The sequence below is a fragment of the Oryctolagus cuniculus genome, chromosome 5 (genome assembly GCF_964237555.1).
Source record: "Oryctolagus cuniculus chromosome 5, mOryCun1.1, whole genome shotgun sequence".
Classification (NCBI taxonomy): Eukaryota; Metazoa; Chordata; class Mammalia; order Lagomorpha; family Leporidae; genus Oryctolagus; species Oryctolagus cuniculus.
In genome coordinates, this window is record NC_091436.1 from 69445470 (window position 1) to 69469873 (window position 24404).

General features: G+C 33.7%; 1 protein-coding gene across 5 annotated transcripts in view; it reads right to left on the minus strand.

Moving 5' to 3' along the window:
- The window catches only part of GRIK2 (glutamate ionotropic receptor kainate type subunit 2), a 733451-nt gene that overhangs the window by 16020 nt on the left and 693027 nt on the right, over positions 1-24404 (minus strand). For all 5 annotated transcript variants that reach the window (XR_011388963.1, XM_017345301.3, XM_051855437.2 and 2 more), the window contains one exon: positions 15969-16194. Coding sequence is in view for 4 of the 5 variants with exons in the window: in XM_017345301.3 (XP_017200790.1) it covers positions 15969-16194 (226 nt within the window). In the remaining variant the exon portion in view is untranslated. The remainder of the gene's footprint in view (positions 1-15968; positions 16195-24404) is intronic.

A 24404-nucleotide genomic window follows, 5' to 3' on the forward strand; every position in this document is an offset into this window, starting at 1 on the left:
GGGCCTACCTGATCTTGGACTGTGAGCCTCGAAAACATGAGCCAAAATGAACTACTTTTCTTCATAAGTACCTTGTCTTAGGTATTTAGTTATGGTCATGAAAATATGATTAATACAGAGTTACTGGATGATCAGCCTGGGTCATGTAGTATTATTATTTACCTGTTTAGATAGGACAGTTTTCTCCAACTATCTACCTGTCTTTCAAACTGTCAAACCTCCATCTGCTTAGTGAAATAAACCAGTCCCAGAAAGACAAATATCACATGTTCTTCTTGGTCTGTGGTAACTAATAAGAGTACATAAAAGGTAATCTATAGAAGTGAATTTGACGCTTTGAGATGCAATGATTTTTTTTTCCTTTTTTTTTACAGGCAGAGTGGACAATGAGAGAGAGAGACAGAGAGAAAGGTTTTCCTTTTTGCCGTTGCTTCACCCTCCAATGGCCACCGCAGCCAGCACGCTGCGGCTGGCACACCACGCTGATCTGAAGGCAGGAGCCAGGTGCTTCTCAGGGTCTCCCATGGGGTGCAGGGCCCAAGCACTTGGGCCATCCTCCACTGCACTGCAGGCCACAGCAGAGAGCTGGCCTGGAAGAGGGGCAACCAGCACAGAATCTGGCGCCCAGACCGGGACTAGAACCCGGTGTGCCGGCGCCGCTAGATGGAGGATTAGCCTAGTGAGCCGTGGCACCGGCTGAGATGCAATGATTTTTAACAGCCCTTGTCTTGACTGCTGAGAAACATTTTTTTTTTATATACTATTCATTGACTATCTGTAGGATTAATCTTATGAGTATATAGTTAACTAAAAATAGATCTTTGTAAAATGTAAGAATTGAAACAGGAGAGGAAGGAGGATGAACGGTGAGAGCATGGATAGGAGACAATAAAGTTGAAAGTATCACTACATTGCTGAATCTTTATATATGAAATTCATATACTATAAATAACATTAAAAAAAAACCCTCTATCCATCCATTCATACAGCTCTCCAAATTCTCTATCATTCTCTATCAGCAAAACCTTATATATTCCAAGGGGCATAATGTCTGACTGAGGGAAATCTTAACATAATGTAAGAATGACAACCTTGTGCTTTCTCTCTGACATGCAATAAATTATCATAAATTAAGGTCATCTTATTTAGCTATTGAGTTTTTATTACTTTGCCATGTCTAGCCTAGCTCCAGCTGTAAGATCACTTTTACTCTGAAAAGAAAATTCTGATTAACCATTACTTTCCCTACAAAATAAATTTTGATTTATGGGGGAGTCTCCACTTTAAATAGAATTATAGCTTTAAAATATGTCAGCTAGAAGCATAGTAACTGAAACAAATAGTGTACTTATAGTCCTTAGAAAAATACTATACCTGATTAACACAGAGATCTAGTTTATTTTGTAGAAGCACAATTAATAAACAAGTGTGGGTATGTGGTGACTGGGAGAGTCAGTATTTGAATATAGAAAAATCTTAATCCTGTGAAATGGCTTGTACTCTCTTATTTTTCATCGTGAGAACCATTAAAAATATTATTTTATTTTCAATTCACTATACTCACTGAGCAGAATTGAGATGTTTATGCTAGTGTCTTCATATGTAATATTCTGCATTCCATTCCCAAGAAGCAGTAAATAAAAACTACAAACTACCTACTTCTCAGAAAATCATGGATACCATTTGATTTTTTTGCCAGCTTAGCTTCCTGTTTCTGGAATTGATTGGAAACATAAGTATGTTCCAGTGCTAGCAAACTTCATCACACTTATTTTCCTGAGCAATGTGTCATTGATAATTTGGGCTTAATCAAATATACAAAGTATATTTCATGCTAAGGCTTTTATCAGGATTAAATAATGCAGGGAATATAATCTATGACAGTATATCATTGACATGTTTTCCTTGTCCTGACACTGATTTCGTGTAAGTATTTTTAAAACAAAACAATAATTCCACAATGAATGCATGCTTCTTTTCAACACAATTTGATGATGCTTGGAAGCATTTTTACATAAATGCTATTTGAAGTCGAATGTGAACTGAAATTTCACTTAGTGGAAAGATCTCAAGGACACGTTGAGATCAAAGAACAAAAGGATCTGTCACCCTTGTTATAACAGCCTCTCACTTAGTGCTAATGAAGTGAGCAGTCATTAACTGGATATATCAAGCTTAAAGTTTTTCCCAAGTCCCAACTCCAGTTTCAATCCATGTGCTGGCAAGAAAATAAATGACAGCATTTTGAATCAATTTAGAAAAGATGAGGGTTCACACTCTGAAGTTGCTCTGAGTAAGATGTACATTAGTTTTTCAAGAGATCTCTAAGTTTGAGTAGAAAACAATGGAAGAAATTATAAATGTGTTATACCACATACCACTGCAAGTAAAAGTCCGTCCTCAATACCTAAGGGGCCGGACAAATGAAAATAAATGAGTGAAGCAAGGTACACAAAAATTTCTGAGCCACTACAAATCCAAAATGGATAATCTTCTTCAGTTCCAGTCAGGGTGACTGTGTTCTTTCCTTTTTTTTTTATTTTTAAGATAACATGAAATATTTTGTTTAAATTTCCCCACATTTAAGATGAAAGAAAATAAATATTTTTAAAAAGCAACTATCAAAATAAGTCAGTTATTTCCAAAAGCTCATGTTAGTCTTCAGATTTTTATTATGAAAGCTCGGATCTTTGGTTCTTTTTATATTGCTGCACTCAGTTGGGATTATTTTGATTATTTAAATATATTATTCATATTGGCACAAAAATATTATAATTTTAAAAATTTTCTTCAGGGCTGGCACTGAGCATACTGGGTAAAGCCACCACCAGCAGAGCTCCTAGCTCCCGGCTTCAGATTGACTCAACTCCAGCCATTGAAGCTATTTGTAGAGTAAACCAGCAGATGGAAGGACTCTCTCTCTCTCTCTCTCTCTCTCTCTTTCATTCTTTGCCATTGCCTCTCTGTAACTCTACCTTTCAAATAAGTAAATGAATCTTTAAAAAAATTATCTTCTTACAAATTACCCCAAAATCTCATGTACCAGATTACAAGGGCTCTAGCTTCTGGAAGGAGGGAAGGAACGAAGGAAGGGAGGGAGGAAGGGGGGAAAGGGATAAACATGTTTACTCCTTAGTGGATCTCTTGAAACATCAGAAATATAAGATCTGAAGCTGAAAATAAACTCTCAGAGAAGGTATAGAGGCAGTTTTAAGTGAGAAAAAGTGACGGTACATGAATGGACAAAGCAACTACTCACAACTTCCTGAATAAAAGAAGCGTTATTTCTACATGTCTTTACATGTCTTTAAATGTCATATTGTGATCAAATAATTTTCTGTAAAATTATGATTTCTGGAGAATCAAAAATTTTAGGAGGATAAAGTTTAATTGTTATAAACAATGAATAAAGGTCCCATCAAATATTTCAGAACCTTCTTCCCGCCCTCTGTCCCTTTCTCTCTCTCCTTCCTCTTACACTGCTTTGATTTTCCTTCTTTCTGTTATCTGTCCCTTCTAACCCCTCTTTTGATTTCTTTTTCCTTCTGTTTCTTATTTTTCTCTCCATTCTCTTCCCCCTCTCTTTCCTCCACTCCTCTATCCCATTTTCCCTCTCACTCCCCATTCCTCCGTCTGTTTTCCCTTTCTTTCTCCAGTTCTACAAGTCTTATTTGTAGAAGGAAATGCAGTTGTGATTACAAACACTCAATTTTAAGTCTAAAATCATTACACACAATTGAATGATTGACTCATTCTAATTCTCTTTTAATACTCTGTACAAGCACACTTTTTTTTTTTTACCAAAAATTTCCTTATCTTATTTGAGTATCTAGATATTATAGAATTATAAAATAAACACAGTCAACATTGCTTTTTTTTTTTTTTTTTCTTGGCAGGCAGAGTGGACAGTGAGAGAGAGACAGAGAGAAAGGTCTTCCTTTTTCCCTTGGTTCACCCCCCAGTGGCCGCTGAGGCCGGCCCACTGCTGCCTGCGCACCGCGCTGATCCGAAGCCAGGAACCAGGAGCCTCTCCTGGTCTCCCATGCGGGCGCAGGGCCCAAGGACTTGGGCCATCCTCCACTGCACTCCCGGGCCACAGCAGAGAGCTGGACTGGAAGAGGGGCAACCGGGACAGAATCCGGCGCCCTGACGAGGACTAGAATCTGGTGTGCCGGCGCCGCTGGCAGAGAATTACCCTTTAAGCTGCTTTAATTCTGGTAGATGCTTATTAATTGATGAATAACTTAATTAAATTATCTATACTCTGGTAATTCCCATTCACCCTCCACAAAGTTTCTTTGCTTTAAGATCTGAGTATCATATGCTGTAATGAATGGGAAAGGTCAGAAGCAAAACCATACTTGTTTTCCACAACTATCTACTTTTTAAAGATTTATTTTATTTATTTGAAAGGCAGAATCAGAGAGAGAGAGAGAGAGAAAGAGCTAGAGAGAGAGATCCTCCATCTACTGGTTTACTTCCCAGATGCCCAAAAGGGCCAGGACTGGGCCAGGAGATTCATTTGTATCTCCCTTGCTCAGGCACATTAGCAGGGAGCTGGATCAGAAGTGGAGCAGCCAGGACTCTAACTAGCACTTACATGGGATGCCAGCAGTACAGGCAGCAGCTTAATCTATGCCACAACACTGGCCCCAACAATATACTTCCAAAAGTCAAAACTGAATTTTTCCACATATATCTCTTTTTTGGAGAAATGTACTTGCTGTTTCATTTTTGACAGATTTCTTGGTCAAATAATCTTGAATACTCCATAACTGATTTAGAAAATTTGCATTATATATTAACAAAGTAAAGATTTCCATTTATCTACTAAAAGGAAAAATAAGCAAACATAAAGCTTATTTATGATATGCAAACTTATATTCAAGAAAGAATATTTTCCTTATATTTATTAATGTTCTGAACAATTTTCCTCTTTAACCTCAACTTGTTCTGCCTTAGAAACTATGATAAATACTTTTTGATGCATTGTTAGATAAGAATAATTATTATTGTTATTTCTTTCCTTGAAAAATATGTAGTTTTTTTTATTTATTTATTTACTTATTTATTTGAGAGGCAGAGAAACAGAGAGATTTCCCATTTATTGGTTCACTTCTCAAATGACCACAACAGCCAAGACCAGAGCTAAGAACCAGGAATTCAATTCAGGTCTCCTATATGGGTGGCAGGACTCAAAATTTTTGAGTCCTGACCTGCTGCCTTACAGGGTGTACATCTAGAGTCAAGAGCCGGGAACTGGATCAGGGTCTCCCACATGGATGACTGGCAAGGATCCAACTTCTTGACCTATCACCTGCTGCTTCCCAGAGTCCTCATTAATAGAAGCCCCAAAATCAGAGTGGAGCCAGGGCTCAAACCCAGCTACCCCATTGTAGGATGTGGGCATCCCAAGTGATGACTACTTAATCATTATGCCAAACACCCCTCTTCTCAGATTTATTAGATCTTTGTGCTTGTCCTGTCTATGTATTTTTTTTCTTTTTGTCTTTGAATTGACACATTAGGACACTACAACTCAGCAAGTCACATTTTTTATAAGCATTTTTTTTTATCTATTGCTCCATATGTTACATGAAGTATCTCTTAGGAATTATCATACTACTTTTCCTAAAATATTCTCCACATCTGGCTTATCTGGCTTTCAAGTCTCCTTGCAAGCTGCTGTTTTAGAACTACAGTTATAGGAAATATTTAAACATATTTATATGCCTATTTTTAAAGATATTTTGTTGAAACTCTAAGTCTACAGAGTATTGAGGATTTACATAATGACAAATCCTTTCTAGTCATTTCTCAAAGGAGTTTAGTGATCTTTATTTTATGTTTCTTAATTATTTAGTTTTTCCTATTATACAATACGCTGTACATGACCCAGAATTTAGTGACAGCCTGATACTAGTTTCTCTCTCGGTCTGGGACTATAATTTTGGGAAGCAGACTACTAATATTATAATATTCTAATACTTTAGTTTGTCATTACTCCAAGATATTGTCCCTTCCCTAAAATATACTCATTTATACTTCATGCCGGTAAGTTATTACACCATAATCCTTAAGTGTATAGCATTCCAGGGACTTTCCTCAAAGAACTTCAATAATGCCTTAATCATTCCCTTTCTTTGAAAATATTTAGTCTCAAGCATTTTGATTGAAAAAAATAATTGGATAATACTTGTACAAGTATTTAGATATCTAAGTTCATAAAGGGAGCTATTTACATGATACTTACATGAGGCACATAAAGGTGTAAATAAAGAATACAAATTATACTAAATATGACTTAGACATGTACCTTTCACTTACATTCTGAATATTTTCAAACAGTGAAAAAGAAAACAGAGGACACATGTTATCTGATGGTAATAAAACAGCAAACTATTTCCACTGGTTTTAACATATTTCATATATAGCAGTTAAAAGTGATGAGCGAAGTAAATTTGATGAAACTCTGACAGTATGTATAAAAGCAGAAATAATTTCTTCCTACAAACTCTGCCTTCCTTATGATTTTGGCATCAGCATAGTAATCATTTAAACAGTGGTAGAAATGTCTATATCCGTTATAGTTTCCTTACTATATGCTTTGTTCAAATTCCAATACATTCAAAGACATAATGAATGAATTGTAAAAGTCAGGCCACTTTAAGTGAAATCATCATACAATCAGTCATCAAGAGCCCAAAAATTTAGAGAGAGACTATTTTTGAGAGAATAAATTACTTACCTTCCATACTTTAATATTTTAATTGAGAAGATAAAATTATATATCTTCATTGTGTTGTTTAGCATGATGATTTGAAGGATATATATTTATATAGCTGAATGATTATAATTTTCTTTATAAAACATGTGATGTGACCCAAGTACTGTATAATATTAATCTTTGTCATAATTCACTTATGTAAACATGATTGTATCCATTTACAGATGAGAAAACTTAGTCTCAGAGTGGCCCAATAATCTCACTTGGTAAACCATGGACACCCAAAAGAAACCAGGATTTGCAAACAAAGACAACATACACTGTTAAGATTATACCTATCATGTGAATGGCCAGCAAATGCAAAACATTCATCTATGTCATTTAGTATTCATACATTTACCCCTCTGTTTGATGAAGTTTTGTTTGTTCAGTAAGAGTGAATCATTGATCTTACTCTGCCCTGATAACCCAAAGATGACTGCTTGGCATAGTTAGTATATGACTCTGAATCTTGAGTAGAATTTGAATCTGTAGTCTTGACCTAATCAGGACAAACACTAAATGAATGATGCTTTGTGTACAAAATCTATCAAAAATAACTGTCATGACAATTATCCAAACTTTCCAATGTTTGGGTAACATTTGGTCAACATTTACAACACTGATGACTGATGCTCACACTGATCCTTACAATTCATCAAAGTCCCTCTGAAGCCTTCTTAGAATGCAGCATAGTCTGTTGATGATGTTGTGGAGCAGGCATAGCTTACTAAAATACTCATCTGTTTTCAATGACATGTAATCTAGAGTTCTACAAATGTGCCAGAAATGTACAGCTTCCACAGGTATAATTTGACTTTTTTGTTTTATTCAGTGTCTAAAAATTATTAAATCTCAATTTAGCTTTGCAAAAATCACTTCACTAGCAATAAAATTAAGCTACTTATGCAAAGAAAAAATAGAATGCATTTTAATGGAAGGGTTGACCTGCAGAAAGATGAATAATTTGCATCAATTTTTATGCATTATGTTGAACTAATGAAGATAAATGTATTCATTCATTTAAGTAAAGTTGAAATACTGAAGGCTAGGAATTTTATGCATGCATAATGATGAATATTACAGTACTTATTATATGATGAATTGGGAATTCTAGAAATGGATGGTGAACAAAACAGGGAAAAACATGCTTCTCATACTGATTTCTATTTTATAAATACTGATATCTGACTAAAACAAACAATATGCCTTCTCTCATACCAATTCTACGTATCTTACTTTAGCATTGAGAAACAAAAAAGTGTATCTCAGGCACTTAACATTAGAGAATAGAAGTTAAACAATAAAATTGCATATTGTTTTCATGACAAAGTAGTGTACCTTCACCATAAAAAGTCAAAAATACAACTTATTTTTACAATTTTACTTTAGGCTGATCATCAGTAAGGGTATTATAATGAGATAAAAGTTGCATGAGAAAGCAGTAGTAGGACTCTTGCCATTTTGTAATTATTAACATAAATTATTTTAGAATATTACCTTGCATAATTGCCATTTACTTCAATTACTGTGTATTTACCCCAATATTTACAATTTAGTGAATATGCTAGAGATACAATCTATATAATAATGTATAAAATAGCTATGTGTGGTAGAATTGTCTAAAGTCTCAATATTAAAGAGCATTATAAATATACCTGTTTCATCTTTACATATATAACATGGAGAATTGTATTTTAGTAATTCTATAGCTATGATATAGCTAACTTTAGATTTTCTTCACATAGATAATTAATTATTCAATGTATAATAATTTGCAATGACTTTAAAATTTACTGTTGATTTAATCTCACAACCAAAATGGAAACACCAAGATGACAGAAAATTCTACTATCTCTAACAGTATGTGCAGACATGAGCAAAATTTCCTACATTCCCTTCTCAGTGTCCACATATACTAAATATATTATCAAACATATGAAGAACCTAACAAATAAAGAAAAGATGCCATCAGGCTATTGTTAAGAATAGAAATAGTATTAATGAGACTTTTCAGGTGGTTTACAATATTTCTACTAAAATGAACAAAGCAAAGCAAAATAACATCAAGTGGTCTTAATAGATTGTTTTCTAAACTGCTGCCTCCCAGCTCATGGACTGCTGAGTCTAGTTGCTCCTCAAAGTGCAATAGGTACTCAGCATGTGAAAAGAAGGCTTTTAGTATAGGCAGTCAAGCAAGGAATTGCAGTAGAAAAATGCCATTAAGTAGAAATGGTCCCTGTTTGGATAAATAGATTATTTTCTATGTTGAATTAAGAGGCAAGATTACAACCGCTCATACATTTTAAAAGTACCTTCATAAAACTGCTGTGATTTGCTTTTTGCTTTTATCTTCTCCAAATCTTTTTGAAAAAAAATATTTTGAATGAAATAGGAAATTACTTGACTCATTATGGGTATAAACACCTACAACTTAAAAAAATCTACCATCCAGCAATGCCACTTTAAAATAAAATTGCTGCAGTCAGAAAAATTATGAAAGGAATTTCATGTCATCCCAAACTTAATTAAGTCAGCTTACTCTACTTAGCATTTACTTTCACATCATAGTGGATTGCTCCACTAAGGTACTTTTGTGTAAACAGAGCTTCCTTAATTAAATAGTTTACATCTGAGTCATTCAGGGATCTCACAATACATTTCAGGCAGTAATCATCACATTCAAAGTGATGGGTGAAAGTGATGGAGAACCCTCAAAAGAATCACACAGAATGGGGCATGGCGGCCCAACAGGATGTACTGAATTTTTAGGAAAAAAAAATAAAAGGAAGGGAGATGTGTGTGTGTATGTGTGTGTGTATATAATTTTAAAACCTGCTTTGGATGTTCCACTCCAAAAGAGTCATGGTATTTTCTGCTTTCATCATCTTCACCAAACCACATGTTCTTCCATGACAATATTTCAAAATGTAAACAATGATAAGAGCAAGGAAAAAGAAACACTTTGTTTTGATGACACTTGGAAATATTGGGGAAGATGAAGTTTTCATTATGGATTATAGTTGTGAGGATATAAATTCAATATCCTAGGGAATTTTAGGAACTGATTTAAATTTTCCAGAACCTGAGCCCAAATTATTTTGCTTTCAATATACTTATGTAACTAACTCTTGCCAACTAAAAACCAAGGGCCTCAAATATTTTTTTCCTATCTAAATGCTTTCATTCTTCTTTTTCTTTTTCTATTTTGGGAGTGTTGTTGGTGGTGGGAAAGTTTTATGATTTTAAAAACAGAAAACAAAATAAATGTCATATTTTGTTAAAGAGCTTCAATAAGCTAGATCATGATATTAAAGACTAATGCTAATTAACTAGTTTAGAAAAACAGATGGTGCTGCTGGTTGATTCTATGGTAAGTCAGGATCCCACTCAAGCATCAGAGTTGTTTGTCATTGTGTTTATTAATACCTAAATAAACATAAATAATTCATGAAGCCATATTTCTAACAAATCATAAATTGCTGCCTAAAGTGTTTTTCTCTAATATAAAATATTTGACAGTGTGAAATATGAAATGTTTGTTTCTTTTTTAATTTATTTTTTATTTATTTATTTATTTATTGACAGGCAGAGTGGAGAGTGAGAGAGAGAGACAGAAAGAAAGATCTTCCTTTTCCGTTGGTTCACCCCCACAAGGGCTGCTGCGGCCGGCGCACTGTGGCCGGCTCACCACGTTGATCTGAAGCCAGGAGCCAGGTGCTTCCTCCTGGTCTCCCTTGCAGGTGCAGAGCCCAAGGACTTGGGCCATCCTCCACTGCACTCCTGGGCCACAGCAGAGAGCTAGACAGGAAGAGGAGTGACCGGGACAGAATTCGGTGCCCAGACTGGGACTAGAACCCAGTGTGCCGGCGCAGCAGGCGGAGGATTAGCCTATTGAGCTGGGGCGCCAGCGAAATGTTTGTTTCTATACCCTATTTCTTTGATGCTATTATATGAGAGTTAACACTCATGTGTTATGGTCTCAGAACCATTTGGATCTTATGCTGTTTTAAATGTGTAAAATATGATTCACTAAAGGTAAGATTTAATATTATGGAATTAAAAATCAGAAAATAAGTTCTTTGAACAAAAGAACAAAATAGATTGCGATGGCAGTAAGTGAATAATTTGAATATTCCTTTGCACTTAAGTTACTGTGTTAAAATTCATTTTATCAGGAACTGAGCTAAAATAAAATACTAAATGGATAAAACTTTTTTAGCAATAAGGTATTTTTAAAAATTTAAATTCAGTATTATTTGGCAACGGAATTAAAGTATGAGATAAAATATGCTCCTTCATCATAATATTTGCCATATCAAAGTATTATTCTGTTCTTTTGAATTTTTATTAATATGGGCTTTACAATTAAATTCCAGGAAAAATCTAATGAAAGTTAAAAATTGATCATGAGCTATTGTCTAATTTTTAAAAATTCATCTTAATGAAAACACTAATACACTGTATATTTTACCACATTAATCCACACACTACAAAGAAGTAATAGCTAGAAAATAGTCCAAATCCATTTCTATAAATTTCTTCTTCAAGTGACTTTGCCTTCAATCAATATTTCCCTCAGTCATTCAGCTTTTCCATAAGGGAAATAGGTGATCAGATCAGCCAGTAATTCAACAAATAAAACAGCACTCTGGCCTCCGAATCAGTCTGTAAGGCATTTAGATCTGGCTAAAAAGTCAATGAGAGTTTCTCAGGCATAAAAAGCCAAGACACTCTGGGGGAAAAAAAAAAAGAAAAAAAAAAAAAAAAACACCAAACCTAAATGAATGTGAGTGAGATCCCAACAGAAAGAATGGGCTATCAAAGAAGGAGGTACCTTTCTCTGAAGGGAGGAGAGAACTTCCACTTTGATTATGGCCTTGTCTAAGTAAGGTCAGAGTTTGTGAACTCAAGAGGCTTCCTTAGCCTTGGCAACTCATAACAAGAGCCTCTGGTGATTACTGACACCATAAACAAGAGTGTAAATTGTTAAATCAACAACAGGAGTCACTGTGCACTTACTCCCCATATTGGATCTCTGTCCTTAATGTGTTTTACTATGTGAATTAACGGTATAACTAGTACTCAAACAGTACTTTATACTTTGTGTTTCTGTGTGGGTGCAAACTGTTGAATCTTTACTTAGTATATACTAAATTGATCTTTTGTATATAAAGATAATTGAAAATGAATCTTTATGTGAATGGAATGGGAGAGGGAGTGGGAGATGGGATGGTTGTGGGTGGGAGGGAAATTATGGGAGGAGAAGCCACTGTAATTCAAAAGCTGTACTTTGGAAATTTATATTCATTATATAAAAGTTTTAAAAAAAGAAACATGGGTAATTGGTTCTTTACTGAGACGCAGCATCTATTCTCTTTGTTAAACTTTGCTGTTTTCCTATTGGTGATTTTTGTCTCACATTTTAAATTCTTTTCTTATAAGAGACAAGAAACTCTGACCCAGCCATCTCTGGTAACAGTAATGCACTAGTCTCTTGTATTCACAAAACAAGAAACAAAACAAAGGAAAGGAATAACTCAGTTTTAATGTTTTTGCATTAGGCATAAATCAAAAATTTTACTTAGGAGTGGGCATTGTGGCACAGCAGGTTAGGCTTAGAATACCCACATTCCATATCAGAGTGATTTCATATCAGAGTGCTAGTGTAAGTCCTAGTTCTGATTCTAACCCAGCCCACTGATATTGTGCCTGAGAAGCAGCAGGTAACATCTCAAGTGAGTTCCCACCACCCATGATAGGGACCTAGAAGTTGTTCCTTTCTCTCTTTTTTAAAAATAAGTCAGTAGTTTTTAATCAATAAGTAATTGTTTTCTGTGTAAATTAAATAAAGTCCATTTATTTAAAAACTGATACAATTTTTCCAGTGGTAAAGCAATTAGTAAATATCAGTGTTAAAGATATTTTCCATTAAAATAGAATGGAATAGCCTGCGTATATGAGTAAGAACAGTCTAGAATTTTGCATTGGTCTTGCCTTCAGCCTGGTCCAACACTGGCTATTGCGTATACTGGGGAAGTGAAAGAGCTCATGAAATACATCTCTCCCTCTTTCTCTCTCTTACTTTTTAAATGTTGAGATTATGAGTGTCATTATGTAACTCTCAATAGTAAAAAAAAATCTGTAATATACTCAAATAGTCCTCAAATTATACTCAATTCTTACTATCCTGGATTTATTAAGTTTTTTAATGAGGTAATCAAACTTAATAATGTGATAGAACAAACTGTTGTCAGCTGTGATTTGTTTTCACTGTTTATTAATCTCATTGAACCATCACATTTCTAGATTTGTTGAACCATTTGTTGAACCAATGAATAGATACATTGCTAGGTGATTTATGATGGCAACAATCACAAGAAGAGAAGCAAAGATCTCTACTTTCATCCAGATAATGCAAAATAGCAAGTAAAATAAGAGGTATATAAAAAATTAAAAATAAAAAATGCACTTATTCAGTGCAGGAATCTTTCCACCCCTCACACCTACATTAAAAGTGTGCCTGATTTTTAAACTGTGTTCTAAGACATCAGCTAACCATATTATACCAAATTCTAGCAATCTTTTAAAGATGATATTAAGCAAATTATTAAAGATTTAACATTTAGATAATACAATCACTTATTGTTTCCAGTTAGAAAGAAACTTATAGGTCATAAAGTTCAAGGAACTTATGTAAGAGGACAGACAATAATTGACAAGGTTAACTCTAGAATATCTGTGTGTAGAATGCAACACAATGACACTAGTATCACAATAATTTTATGTATATTACATAAAAATCAAGTATAAGATTTTTAAATTTATATATAACATTGACATAACAAGGACAAAATTTTGAGAGCATTTCCCTGGGTGTGGGCAATGAAAATAATTCATTTTCTGTGGAGAATTTGAAAACATTAATAGCATCAATTATCACTATGCAGTGGCAAATCTAAAACTTAGACAAAGACAGATTATTCTTCTTCCAATGTATCTTTTATTGATCTAAATTCTAAACAAGTATTATTGAATTTTAACCACCGCCTCTTATTGAGATTCAATCTAGAACATATTTTTTTTTTATTCCTCAATAAACATTATGGTCTATTTGGGAATTAAATTAGCATATTTCAATTATATAGTTGATTTCCTCCCCTATACATGTGGACTCAGCTATGTTGGCATATTTTGGATGTAAGAGGTCTTAGTGGAGTCAGCATTGTGGTATAGTAGATTACTCTGCTGCCTGCAAGATTGGCATCCGATATGGGTGCCTGTTCATGTCCAGATTGCTCCATTTCCCACCCAGCTTCTTGCTAATGTGCCTGGGAAGATGGCCCAAGTACTTGGGCCCTTGCAACCTATATGGGAAACCTAGATGAAGCTCATCGCTTCAACCTGGCCCCGCCCTAATACAATATGGCCACTGGGGGAGTGAATTAGTGGATAGTGGCTTCTTCTCTCTGTGTTCCCTCTCTGTAACCCTGCCATTCAAATAAAAATAAATCTTTTTTTTTTAAAGAAAGGTCAAAGTTCTGTTTTTTTTTTCATTTCTAAAATAACTATGAAATCATTGGTTATTTTGAATCTATATATAAAAGCATGAACATATATTAATACAAGAGTTATGGTTTTGACTTCTCTGAAAACTATTTCAAACTATTTTGAGCAGTAATGAAGTCCAGATGATTTTACCAAATATAATAAAATTGAATGTTGAATATTATGGTAAAGTCATTATGGCAGAATTTTCTTGGATGTCGACATTTGAAAGTTGCTAGAAATGCTCCCAAAGTAACAAAAATATGAATAGTATTGAAAAATTCTGGAGTTTATTATGGAATAAATTCTTATGAATTTGTTTATTATTTTCTAATATTGTATATCTGTTGATTTTCTAAAATAAATTTTCAAAATTGAAATAAATACAATTATTAAAAAGATGAATGACAAAACTGTCATGAATATCTACTCTTCAGTTTTGGCTAAGTCATGGACAAATTTGCAGAAGTTTAACCTGTATAGTGTTGTTTTCTTAACTACTACAACAATCCAAGAATTGTTTTCTCATTTATTTCAAAATAAATTCTGACCGCTGATGTTTTCCTTTGTAAAGTTTCATATTGCTAGTGTAATAAATTAAACTTAGTGATATGAAGCAACAGTTTATTATCTGACAGTTCCGGATGTCAGAATTCCTAATATTGATGTCTCTAAAATGCTGCATTGCCTTCTATGTTCTCTAGGAACGAACCTAATTCCTTACCTCTCTGAATTTACAATGATCACCTGTATTTCTTTACTTCTTTCCTCTATCTTTTACACCAACAGGCATCATTTTCAAATCTCTCCCCTCTTGTCATCATTTCTTTAACTACATAAGGTAGATATTCAGAGGTTTTGGGGATTAGGATAAGCACAACTTTGTGGAACCACTAAACCATCCAGTATATATACATATATACTAAAATTATGCATTTATTTATTTATTCATGGCATAAAAACATAAATAGTTTATGTGTAATTATACATTTATGTACATAAGATCACAATTTCTGCTTATTGGCCTTTTTTGGAGGTTATTTGTGTTTCATTTCATTTTTATGATAGAAAATAAATTTTTGTCATATGAACAAAAGGTGCTATTCAAGATAACTAATGCTGGGAAGTAAATAGTCTAACTATGTCTACTAGTAAAAAGTTGGTTAATTTTATCTTCTTTAAATGAAACAAGACAAATATGCAAATGATTGTCGCTCATTCTCTTAGTTAATGTGTAAATCAAATACAATCTCATGAGTCATATATATGAAAATTATTAAAGATATAAATTATAATTTTATAAATTATAAAAGTAAATTATAAGTATAAAATAAATTATTCTATTCATAAAATATTTGAAATTCACAATTGAGAAGGGAAGGTTCTTTGGGTGTGTTGTGGGTTTTTCAATATTGATATGGTAAAACATCTATGGATTAATTTAATTTAAATTAATTTTCATTTTTATTTATAATATTTAGAAATATTATTCCAAGTTGTTAACCTATTTTATACAACAACAGAAGGTAGCAAAATACATTCCATAAAAACAAAATTTCAAATGGCTCATTCATATGTGGAAGCATTGTTTATCCTTATTTTCACTACAACTAAGATTAATGAACAAGCAGCAAGTGGTTGACATTTAACCTACCCATGGGAGTGCCAACGCCATAACCTTTGGAGTCTATAAGGCCGCCAATCTGTGTCAGGTTACAGTTCCTCTGGGTGACAAACTCAATGGTTGTTGACTCCATTAAGAAGGCATAATCAGAGGTGAGGACTCGCTGGATTCCTTCTTCATTACTTTTGACGAGCACAGACTGCCTCCTGCTACTCATAAAGGCCCACATTTTGTCATAGGTGGAGATTTTTGATTTCTGGGGGGAAAAAAAACACTTTGATGAAAACATAGATAATACTGAGTTTCCACGGGACCATCAACTATTTAGACAAAATTGATTCCATTTAATTTACTTATACCATCTTATAATTATATACTAGTAGTAGGGAAATATATTTAAAAAGCAAAAATCTGCATAAAGTGGTTCTCATGGAAATTCCTCATCATATTTTCAGGTATAATTTGAAAAAGACAGACATTGAACACAAAGAGACACTTCAGTATGGTTTGCTTTCCTTAATTTGTTTCACTGTAACACAGACGTCCAATTAATTTCCAAGGATTCAGAAGAGGTATAGATTGAAGAGATAAGGATAATTTGTTATAAATAAGCATGATTATTTTCCACTGAGACATAATTAAAAGTAAAGATGTCTACATTTCCTCTGGTCATCACAGACCCTCATCTATACCACCACAAGACAACCAGACACCTTTAATTCAGGCCTACTAACCTTGGACCAATAAATGTTTTGTTTGTTTTATTTTATTTTTATTTTTTGAGATAACATTTTTAATCTGCATTACAGACAAAGGCTTAATGTTCCACTAAATGAAAGCTCAACAAATAAAGAGTATAAAAGCCCATAGTTCAGAAGGAATATGGGCAAGGGCTAAAAACATTAATCACTCACATATAGCAAATTCTAAAATAGTCGCAGATCATTAAAACTATAGAGGTACATAATTCTTACCAATGTTTTGACAAATACTTAAAACAAAATTTGGCAAAACACTCAGTGTATTTGCAGCAAAACTGATGTACCCAGGCATTTCTTTCATTTATTGCTTTGTTTTTTTTTTGATTTTTTAAAAAAATATTAGCTCCAACATATAAGGGAGAAAATGTGGTATTTGTTTTTTATCCAATTGAAAATTCTCAGTAGCATTTTTACTAGGATTTCACTGCTAAGGAAAATATATTTGTTGCTCAAAAGGCTCTGGTAAAATATAAATTCATTTATATACCAAGATGCAAGGTAGAATCTGTTTATTGAAAGCTCATGTGTGAAACTTATCTTCATTTAATTCTTATAAAAATGCAAAAATAACCTGATGCTATAAGCACAAGGAAGATATTCATCTTGTTGCTTGCTCTGTCATCAAAAGTCAAAATTATTTTTGAACAGATATGCAATCATTTTTGCAACTAAAGTATGTTTTCATTTCTATGTGTACAAGATAATAAAATATAATGTTACCACTATTGTCACTAGTTTCACAAAACAATACTGAGAAAAACTTTCCCACTATGTGGCTTATATTGTGGTGCAGTAGGTTTAGGTATAGCCTGCAATGACAGCATCCCATATAGGAGTGCTGGTTCAACTCCCAGTAGCTCTGCTTCATATGCAGGTCCCTATTAATGCACCTGGAAAAGCAGGGGAAGATGGTCCAAATGTTTCGCAGCTGCCACCCAAGTAGGAGACCCTAAAAAATTCCAGACACCTAAGTTTGTCCTTGTCCAGTCCTGGATATTGAGGCCATCTGTCGCGTGAACAAGTAGATCAGCCATTTTTCTGTAACTCTCTCTCCCCCTTTGTCACTCTGCCATTCAAATAAATAAAATAGATCTTTAAAAATTCTGTCACTACTTCAATTATAAAATTATATTAAAAACCTTATACTTTAGTAGGAAAAAAATTTAAGTCTATTAACTATATTATTAAAAAAAAGATATCATTAGGGTTATGATAGAGTAAGCATCCAGAGCTTGGAGAGGGTCCTTTATAATGTGGTAAATATGATCAAACAGTCAAGGACAAGCAGGTATTTCAGGAGAGTCTTTTACATGAAATGTAAAGACTAACAAAAAATGACAGAAGTGTCCTCAGGGATAAAGCACAAAGTACAGAATGACTTAGCAGCATTCTCTTGAAATATTGTATATTCAGAGAAAAAATGCATATTAAAAATCTGACATTAAAAATGAAAACATTGTGGCAATCGCAGGTAATGCCACTGCCTGCAATGCAGGCATCCCCAATGGGTGCTGGCTCAAGTCCCAGCTGCTCCATTTCTGATCCAGCTCTCTGCTATGGTTTCCATGGGGAATGCAGTGGAAGATGGCCCAAGTCCTTAGGGCCCTGTACCCATGTGGAAGACGCAGAACAAATTCCTGGCTCCTGGCTTCAGATCAGTGCAGCTCCAGCCATTGTGGCCATCTAGGGAGTGAACCAGTGGAATGGAAGACTCTTTCTCTCTCTCTTTCTCTCTGCTTCTGCTTCTCTGTAACTCTGCCTTTCAAATAAACAAATCTTTTTTTTTAAAAAAAAAAAAAAAGAAAGAAAACCTCAAGTGAAGCACTGGAAGACATCTTTAACAAAATATTCCAAATAGAATAATAATATTTTTTAAAAAGAACTAAAGAACAGAAGGTAAGAAACAGTAGCTCAAGGAACTACAGAGAACAAATGAGTAAAGGATGATTCTATGTTAAGCATATAATGAAAGAGACATCCCTCTAAAATATAATTATTTAGGAAGAAACTACCTCTACCTTTTAGTGGGGAAATAGAGGAGACTAACTTCACTAAGTACCTTGTCCAGGTTATAAAACTAAGTCCTGTCATGAAGATACAAGAAAATGTATTTTTCCTTTGAAGCAGGCCAATAAACTGTTGTGATCCACCACCCTCATCTACATCTTATTAAAAAAAAGAGAGAGAGAGAGATTATGCATCTGAAAGAATTACAGAGAGAGAAGGAGAGACAGGGAGAGACAGAGAGAGACAGAGCCCTTTCATCTGCTTATTCATTCCCCAGATGGCCACAAAGGCCAGGGTTAGGCCAGGCTAAAACCAACTTCATCCCAGTCTCCCACTTGAGTGTCAGAGGCCCAAGCACTTGGGCTGTCAACTGCTACTTTTCTCTGGCCATTAACAGGAAGCTGGATGAGAAGTGGAGCACCCAGGACTTGAACCAGCTCCCAAATAGGATGCCAGAATTGCAGGCAACAACTTTACCTACTAACTTCACTAGCTCTTAAAAATTTCCCACCCTTAAAGGTTCTCACATCAGTCTTAAAAACCCTTCAGGCTTACGAAAGATGCTTATGGATGTGCTACACCCAGAAACATAGTCATCATTATGAAAGAATATGAAGGTGGAAAATATCCCAATAAAAGTACAAAGGAAATCCAAAGTAAACAATTGAAACTTTTATGGAAAATAGCAGGGCCAAGTAGTTACTTATCAATAGTCACCTTGAATGTAAATGGCCTCAACTCTCCAGTTAAAATATACAGACTGGCTGAATGGATTGAAAAACAAGACCCATCTATTTGCTGCCTACAAGAAACATCTCACCAACAAAGATACATGCAGACTGAAAGTGAAAATGGAAAAAGATGTCCATGCTAACAGAAAGCAAAAACGGGCAGCTGTAGTCATCCTAATGACAGACAAAATAGACTTTAACACAAAAACTGGTTAAAAAGATGAAGGAGGGCACTATGTAATATAAATGGATCAATTCAACAGTAAGATATAACTATAATAATTGTATATGCTCCCAATTTCAGGATGTCTGGCTATTTAAAAGAAATTTAATGGATCTAAAGGGAGACATAGACTCCAATACATTAGTAACAGGGGACTTAACACACCACTTTCATCCATGGACAGATCAACTAGACATAAAATCAATAAAGAACCAAAAGAGCTAATCAACATTATGGACCAAATGAGCCTAACTGATATCTATGGAACTTTTTACCCCACAGTTGCAGAATATACTTTCTTCTCATCAGTGCATGGAACTTTCTCTAGGATAGATCATATGCTAGGCTGTAAAGCAAGTCGGCAAATTCAATAAAACTGAAATCATACTTTTCATCTTTTGTGACAACAATGGAATAAACCTGGAAATCAACAACTCAACAATCTCTAGATAATATGCAAACATATGGATACTGTAGAACATGCCCCTGAATGAACAGTGGATGATAGAGGTAATCAAAAAAAATTTGAAACAAATGAATAGGACAATATATTATGTCAAAATTAAGAGATACAGCAAAAGCAATGTTAAGAGGGAAGTTTATAGCATTTGATGCCTACATGAAGAAATTGGAGAGGAACCAAATAAATCAGCTATCAATGAATTTCAAGGAACTAGAAGAACAACAAACCAAACCCAAAATTAGAAGGAAGAAAGACATAATTAAAATTAGAGGCAAAATAAACAAAATTGAAACCAAAAAAAGCACAAAATATCAGTGAAATGAAGAGCTGATTCTTAAAAAAAGGAATAAACGTTGCATCAAAGTGAATTAAGGAAAGATTTGGGGAAAGTAAATTTAAGCTAGTAATGGAAAAAGAAATGAAAAATTAGTCTCAGAAGAAGCCAGATCCAAGGTAATAAACAGAGGACTATTTTGGCTTAAGTATCATTTTCAAAAGCTGAGACAACTTGAACATTTTAAATGCCAATGAGGGGATATTTCAAAAGAAATGAGTGATTTAAAATGTCAGATAAAGGACAAGGAATAATGCAGAATCCTTTTGGCTAACAGATGTCTTCCTTACTCCCTGACCACCATTCTACTTTATGTTTTCATGAGTTTGACTTTTGATTCCATATATAAGTGATGGTGTAGTGTTTGTCCTGTCCTCAGTTTATTTCACTTTATCATGGTGAATCTAAGCAGTCTTAGCATAGTCACTCTCAGGTTATGCTTTAAATGTGCTGAGTGTGGATCCTAAATGTTCTTACAAGGAAAAAAATGAAATGATAGATCCCTGGGGGTTGGCACTGTGGTGTATCGGGTACAGCCACTGCCTGCGGTGCGGGCATCCTATATGGGAGCTGGTTGAAGTCCCAGCTGCTCCACTTCCAATCTAGCTCCCTCCTAAGGAAAGCAGCAGAAGATGGCTCAAGTTCTTGGGCCCCTGCACCCACGTGGGAGACCCAGAAGAAGCCCCAAACTCCTAACTTTGACCAAGCCCAGTGGGCACTTGCAGGCATTTGGGGAGTGAACAAGCAGAAGATCTTTCTCTCTCTCTCTACCTCTAATTCTGCTTTCAAATAAATGTGTTTTTTAAAAAAATTAATCTAAGATTTAGCTTGATTGTGATCATTGTTTTGCAATTTACTTATATGTCAAAACACCATGTTTGACATGTAATTGCCAAATACACAATTTTATTTGGCAATATCTTAATAATAATATATTTTATATGCATCAATAAAGCATGAGAAATAATGCAAATTTCCTAATAATATGGGTTTCATGTGGAGTAGATGAGAGCATAAAACTCAATTCATTTGACATCTGATTTAAAAATTTTTATATTTCACATATATGTAATGGTACACTCTAATATCTGCTACATCAGAAGAAAAGAAGAATGAACTAAGTTTATTTTTAATAAACTCAGAAGTTGAATACTCTTAAATTCAAACAAATAAGATCTTGAAGAGTAAACTTAGTATATGGAATCTATACAAGTTAAAGATCAAGAACAACAATGGGGGCCAGTGATGTGGCAGATCTGTTAAGGGCACTGCTTGCAGCATAGGCATCCAATATGGGCACAGAGCAAATCTTCACTGCTCCACTTCCAATCCATCTCACTGCTGATGAACCTGGGAAAGCAGTAGAAGATGGCCTAAGTGCTTGGATATCTGCAATCACTTGAGAGATTAAAAGAAACTCCTGGCTCCTAACACTGGTCTTGCCCAGCTGTGGCCATTGCATCTGTTTAGGGAGTGAACTAGTGGATAGACTATCTCTCTTTGTCTCTCCCTCTGTCTCCTAACTCTGCCATTTGAGCAAATAAATATATATTTTAAAAAAAGAATAAAATGAACTTAAGTGAGAAGTAATTAAAACATTTGTACATTGAATGTAAAATTGGCATACAACCTGACTTAATAAAAATGACATATCTAGTAGCAGCACAAACTAAAGACTATGGACATATTTTAAGAATTGCTTGTCTGACGTATTGCTCAATCTCCTGTAACAATGGTTAATTTCATTTAGTGAAGTTGCTACTGATCATAGCCAAAGGATCTAATAAAATCACACCTAGAGACTAAGTACCTAAGCTAAAATGTCCACTGAAATCTGCTGGCCACAGTGATTTGAAAAGTGAGAACAGAAAAGCTTCAGGAATTGAGACAAGCCTGGCCCACTACTGCTCTCAAATTTACTACTAGAGACCTTCCATAGCAATGTGTTTCTGAAAAGAAATAAGATAAATGAAAAACAGCTAGTAAGCTTAACTTATCATAAAATAATTCTCTGAGGAAAGATGAGGTAATAACCAGTTAGAGCATAAGAGAGAACTGATCAAATCAAGTATAGCCAAATACAAGAAATATTAAATTATTTGTGTAGGAGAGGAGAAAAGCATATAATACATGTTTATCTACTTCTTTCTTTCACAGATAAGAAAAAAATAAATACAAAGTAAGATAGATAAAATCAAAGGCAGTATAATTTTCTGGAGAAATTTTAATCATATAAAATAATTTCTCTGGCAAAAATGAAAAAAATTCAAAGTATATTTTTACAGTTATGTTGTATATATTAATTGAAAAAGACAACACCAGGCAAGTACATTAAATTCTGTCTCAGAGTATCACATGAACAGCATATAAAAGATAAAACATTGAAATGAAAAGCATTTTTAAATTTTTGTAAATAAAATAATCTTATTTTCTCACTCATTGCATACTATCTGCCAATGTGGATAGTAGAAAAGATTCCTTTCTATTTTATTTCTTTCTTTAATTCTGCCACACATTAAAGACACTCTTCCTTCTATGCTGCAGTGCATGGATTTGGTGTGTCAGTGTTTAGCAGTATTTATTTTATCAAAATACTGAAGCTTGTAAGCTGATTTGTTTTTTGCTACTTCAGCACAAAACCAATAAAACCAGTTTTTAAGACACTGTCTGCTTATAGTAGCAGTTTTTATAGGCTATGAAACATCAACAAATGGATAAAAGATCTTTTCAAGAATAAACTTTAAAAGAATAAGAAATATAAAAGATTTTAGAATGCAGTTATTAAAATATGCTTTAAAATGAGAATGCAATGTAAATTTTTAAAATATTTATATGTAGCTAAAATATGGCTAACATTTTATCTTTTCACATGTGACTAATACTTTAAATCTTAAAGATATGTTAGTTTAGTTTCCACTAGAACTCTGGAATATAGCTAGTAGCAGCAAAATTTTTGCCTCTTTGCAAGTCTCAAACTACTAAGAAAGTTTAGGCAATTTTTCAGCAGTATTTTAGAGAATTTTAGAATAGGTAAGATTTTAGAATAGTGTTTTGTCATTCTGCTTCTATCCCTTCTAAAATATTATGAACAGCTAATAGGTATTGCTGCTATACCACTTGCATAGGGCTTTCCTCATAGAATAACAAAGCCATCTTGTTTTTTTAAAAAACATCTTTGATTCAAATTGCTGTTGATACACAAATGAGTTTTTCAACTGTGTTCTTTTTGCTTGCTGACACATAAAATTAAAATTTAGAAAGATTTGTTCCCATAGGACCTACTTTTGTAAACCTGTCAGGCTGTCTAAAAATAATAAGAAAATAATATTATCAAAATTTGTGTAATCTTTAGAATCAAGAATTTAGAATTAATGATTATGATATGTTTCAGAGGCAACTTTGTCTCCATGAATAAAATGGAAAACCTTTAACAATTTTAATTTAAATATCATAATCATAAAAGATCAGTAATATAAAGAAAGATGAGCATTATTTTACTATATTTTATGCTTATTTGAATGTTAAGTTCAATGCAGATTCTTTAAAAATTTATCTGATGAAAGAATATTCAAAATATCCTGAAGTAACCTTAAAAATTGTTTTTATTAAGAAAAATTCCATCACACTTTTTAACAAAATAAATAATTCATAATAAATATTTCTATGTCCTAATTCATAATTCTTTTAGAAGTAATTGAAGTTTTGTATATAAATGAATATGGTTAAATTATCAAAGGAGAAGTCAGTAATCTGACAATTTTCATAATTATCAAAGTAAAATTTGGCATCCCTGCCTGGCAGTTATTCAAATTTTTCCTTTTCAATAAAATTACATAGTTAAATTTTGTTTCTAGCATTTGTTTAAATATTGGTAATAAATGCTATGATAATGTTTTTATTTAATTATGAAAAAAATCATGAATAATAGTCTGGTATGTGGCTTGAGA